This window comes from Seriola dumerili, unplaced genomic scaffold (genome assembly GCF_002260705.1).
Source record: "Seriola dumerili isolate Sdu_G_001 unplaced genomic scaffold, Sdu_1.0 BDQW01000134.1, whole genome shotgun sequence".
NCBI lineage: Eukaryota > Metazoa > Chordata > Actinopteri > Carangiformes > Carangidae > Seriola > Seriola dumerili.
In genome coordinates, this window is record NW_019174389.1 from 407621 (window position 1) to 410504 (window position 2884).

General features: G+C 34.5%; 1 protein-coding gene across 1 annotated transcript; it reads left to right on the forward strand.

Moving 5' to 3' along the window:
* The first annotated feature begins 734 nt into the window (after positions 1–734).
* Positions 735–1670, forward strand: LOC111224410 (olfactory receptor 52B2-like). Its single transcript, XM_022748882.1, has one exon. It carries the CDS (start codon positions 735–737, stop codon positions 1668–1670), a length of 936 nt encoding a protein of 311 aa, XP_022604603.1.
* The last annotated feature ends 1214 nt before the right edge of the window (positions 1671–2884 follow it).

The window sequence follows — 2884 nt, forward strand, 5'->3', positions numbered from 1 at the left end:
GCTACAGCTCCACATTTCCAAAGAAAAAAAAAGTCAGTCTCACATCAGATACTACTGGTGTAGGTGCAATAAAACTCTTAATGGATTTAATGGTAGTCCCTTATTGTATTTCTGTTGTATCCATTTCATTTTAAATTGTGCTTTACCCGTCATATCTTTAGCCTGTTCCTTATGTCACTTTCGCTGTTACTTGTAATCACCATCTAATCTTATCTTATTCATTTGCTGTGAATGGATTCAGTAATTTGAAGGGTTTTTTTTATAGTGAAGCCACTAACATCACCTCTAACTGGTGACATCACATTAAGTAATTTCAGGACACACTTTTAGTAATTTATTTGGACCTAAAATTCATTCATTTAAAAAAGCTGTAATTTGAAGATTCATATTATTTCTGGAAAAGTACTTTAATAAAAAAGAATGTACCTTTAATACCTGCAGGATTCCATAGGTTCATTTTTCTTTATACAGGGATCTCAAAACATTTAACTTTCAGTAATCCTGACATTATTCATCTTAGCAAAGCCACTGACAATCCCAGAGGCAAAAGATGACGTAAACAAGTAAAGGTCATGGTGGCATTACATAAAGCAAGGTGGGCAGGGCAGGTCTCAGCACTTCATGTACCACTACTTTGAAAGTGACAAGCTGTCTAAACTGTGACTGCTTTAGACTTTGACTCAATTTCCAACAATGAATTATCATGACTGTTTTTCTCACTAATCAAGGCGAAAATGGAAAACAAATCTTTTGGGTTCCTCTCTGAGTTAACCCTGGATCCATTCGTAATTCCACCCGGAGGAAAGTACCCCATATTTTTTCTTGGTATTACAATTTATTTTTTTGGCATCTTTTGCAACCTGACCTTGTTGACTTTGATCATTATGAAGAAGAACCTTCACAAACCCATGTATTTCATCCTGTTCAGTCTTCCGCTCAATGATCTGATAGGCATAACTGCAATGCTACCAAAAGTACTTTCAGATATTGTTACGGAGACAAATAAGGTTTACTATCCTCTCTGTGTTTTACAAGCATTCTTGCTCCACATGTATGGAGGTGGAATTTTGTTTATTCTTGCAGCAATGTCCTTTGATCGTTATGTTGCCATCTGCATGCCGTTACGCTACAGCTCTGTTATGACCCCCAGGGTTGTCATTTGTATTATCTCTCTAGTTTGGGGTCTTGACTTTGTCTTGATTGTATCACTGTTCTCTTTGCAGACAAGGCTCCCAAGGTGCAAATCTGTTGTTATGAATGTGTTCTGTGATAACCCATCTCTACTGAAGCTCACATGTGGAAACAGGACAGTCAATAATGTCATAGGACTGTTTAACACAGCAGTCATGCAAGCTGTAAGTGTGTCCGTTCAGGCATTTTCCTATGTGAAGATTCTCATCACATGTGTGGCTACAAGAAGGTCTCAAGCAAAGACGAAAGCTGTCAACACATGTGTTGCTCAGTTGGTTATATTAATCACATTTGAAGTTGTTGGAACTTTCACAATTTTATCTCACAGATTCAAAAATGTGTCAGCTGACTTGCAAAAGATAATGGGCATGCTAATATTTCTTGTACCCCCACTTTTGAATCCAATTGTATATGGGCTGTATACGAGTGAAGTAAGACACACACTCCTGAGAGTCTTAAAAAATAGAGTATCTGTCTAAATCTTTCGGTCAATTTTATTTGTGTAGCGCCAATTCACAACATGAGTTAGAGGGTAGTGGAGGTCTAGACCTTCTCTTTATAATAGTAAAGTGTAGGTGATCAACAGTAATGAACTCTGTCTTTTTGAACTGCACTGTTCTATCTCAGGAGCACTCTGACAGTGTAAATGCTATTTTGGAAACAATATCCACTGTGTTTGGAATCGTAATAACTGCATGAACTAAAATCACTTTCAACAGTTGTTTGTTTTCTAGTGTAGAACAGAATTTTATTTTGGATTTGAATATAGTTTTTTCCTAAGTACAAGTTGTTGGAAAATAAAAATTAAAAAATATTTGGAAAATGTGTGGAACATATTTCCATGTATAAATATACATATATGTATGCATGTTACTACTTTGGAAAAAAGTTTTTATTGTGGTTCTGTTTGTGTTTCTGTTGGTGTGTGTTATATATGTGTTGTACAATGGTGAATAATTATGAATTATATTAGATATTAATCTCATAATGAACTTTGAACATTCAAATTACATTTTCATTTTAAGTCTTTTGAAAACTGTCTGAAATTTAGCTGCTTTACTTGTTATTATCATCTTCACAGATGACTGCATAAATATACACTAGAAAGGAGAGTGAACCTTGTAGGCTGTCTTCTTTTAGTGTTCACATTTTTATTTATTTTTCGTGCACTCCATGCACCATACTGCATCTACCTGGTGTGTGTAATGCAAATAACTTGCAGTTGCACTGCTATTATTGCTGAATCCAAAACAAACAAAAATAAAGTTTGTACAATATATACAAGATGTGCTGATGTTTGCTGTGTGGTCCATTAATAAAATCTGAAACATATTTCAAGTTGTTTCAGTAATTCAATGAAAACAAACAAAAATGAAAAACAGCACAAATAACATTTGTATAACCAGGTATCGTTTTAATATACAGTAACTGAAAGAAAAAGATTGAGATAAATTTGCCAGAAATTTTGACATTAAAATGTTCTTTGTGTTGGAGGACAGACTTAAAGATACTATATGACTGAGTCATTATGTAATGATTAGTTCATAAATATCCATGAATCCACATACTGAACACCTTCACAAGTCCTTCCCGATTAGTTGACTACTTATTACTATACCAATAATTACAGTAGTTCAGAAGTTCATTACCTTGCGATTACCTTACCATTATTTATCCTTTTTGTGCCTCATCA

Bases quoted from the DNA above. Each gene is read 5' to 3' on its own strand.
- LOC111224410 (XM_022748882.1), top strand. From the start codon at position 735: ATGGAAAACAAATCTTTTGGGTTCCTCTCTGAGTTAACCCTGGATCCA.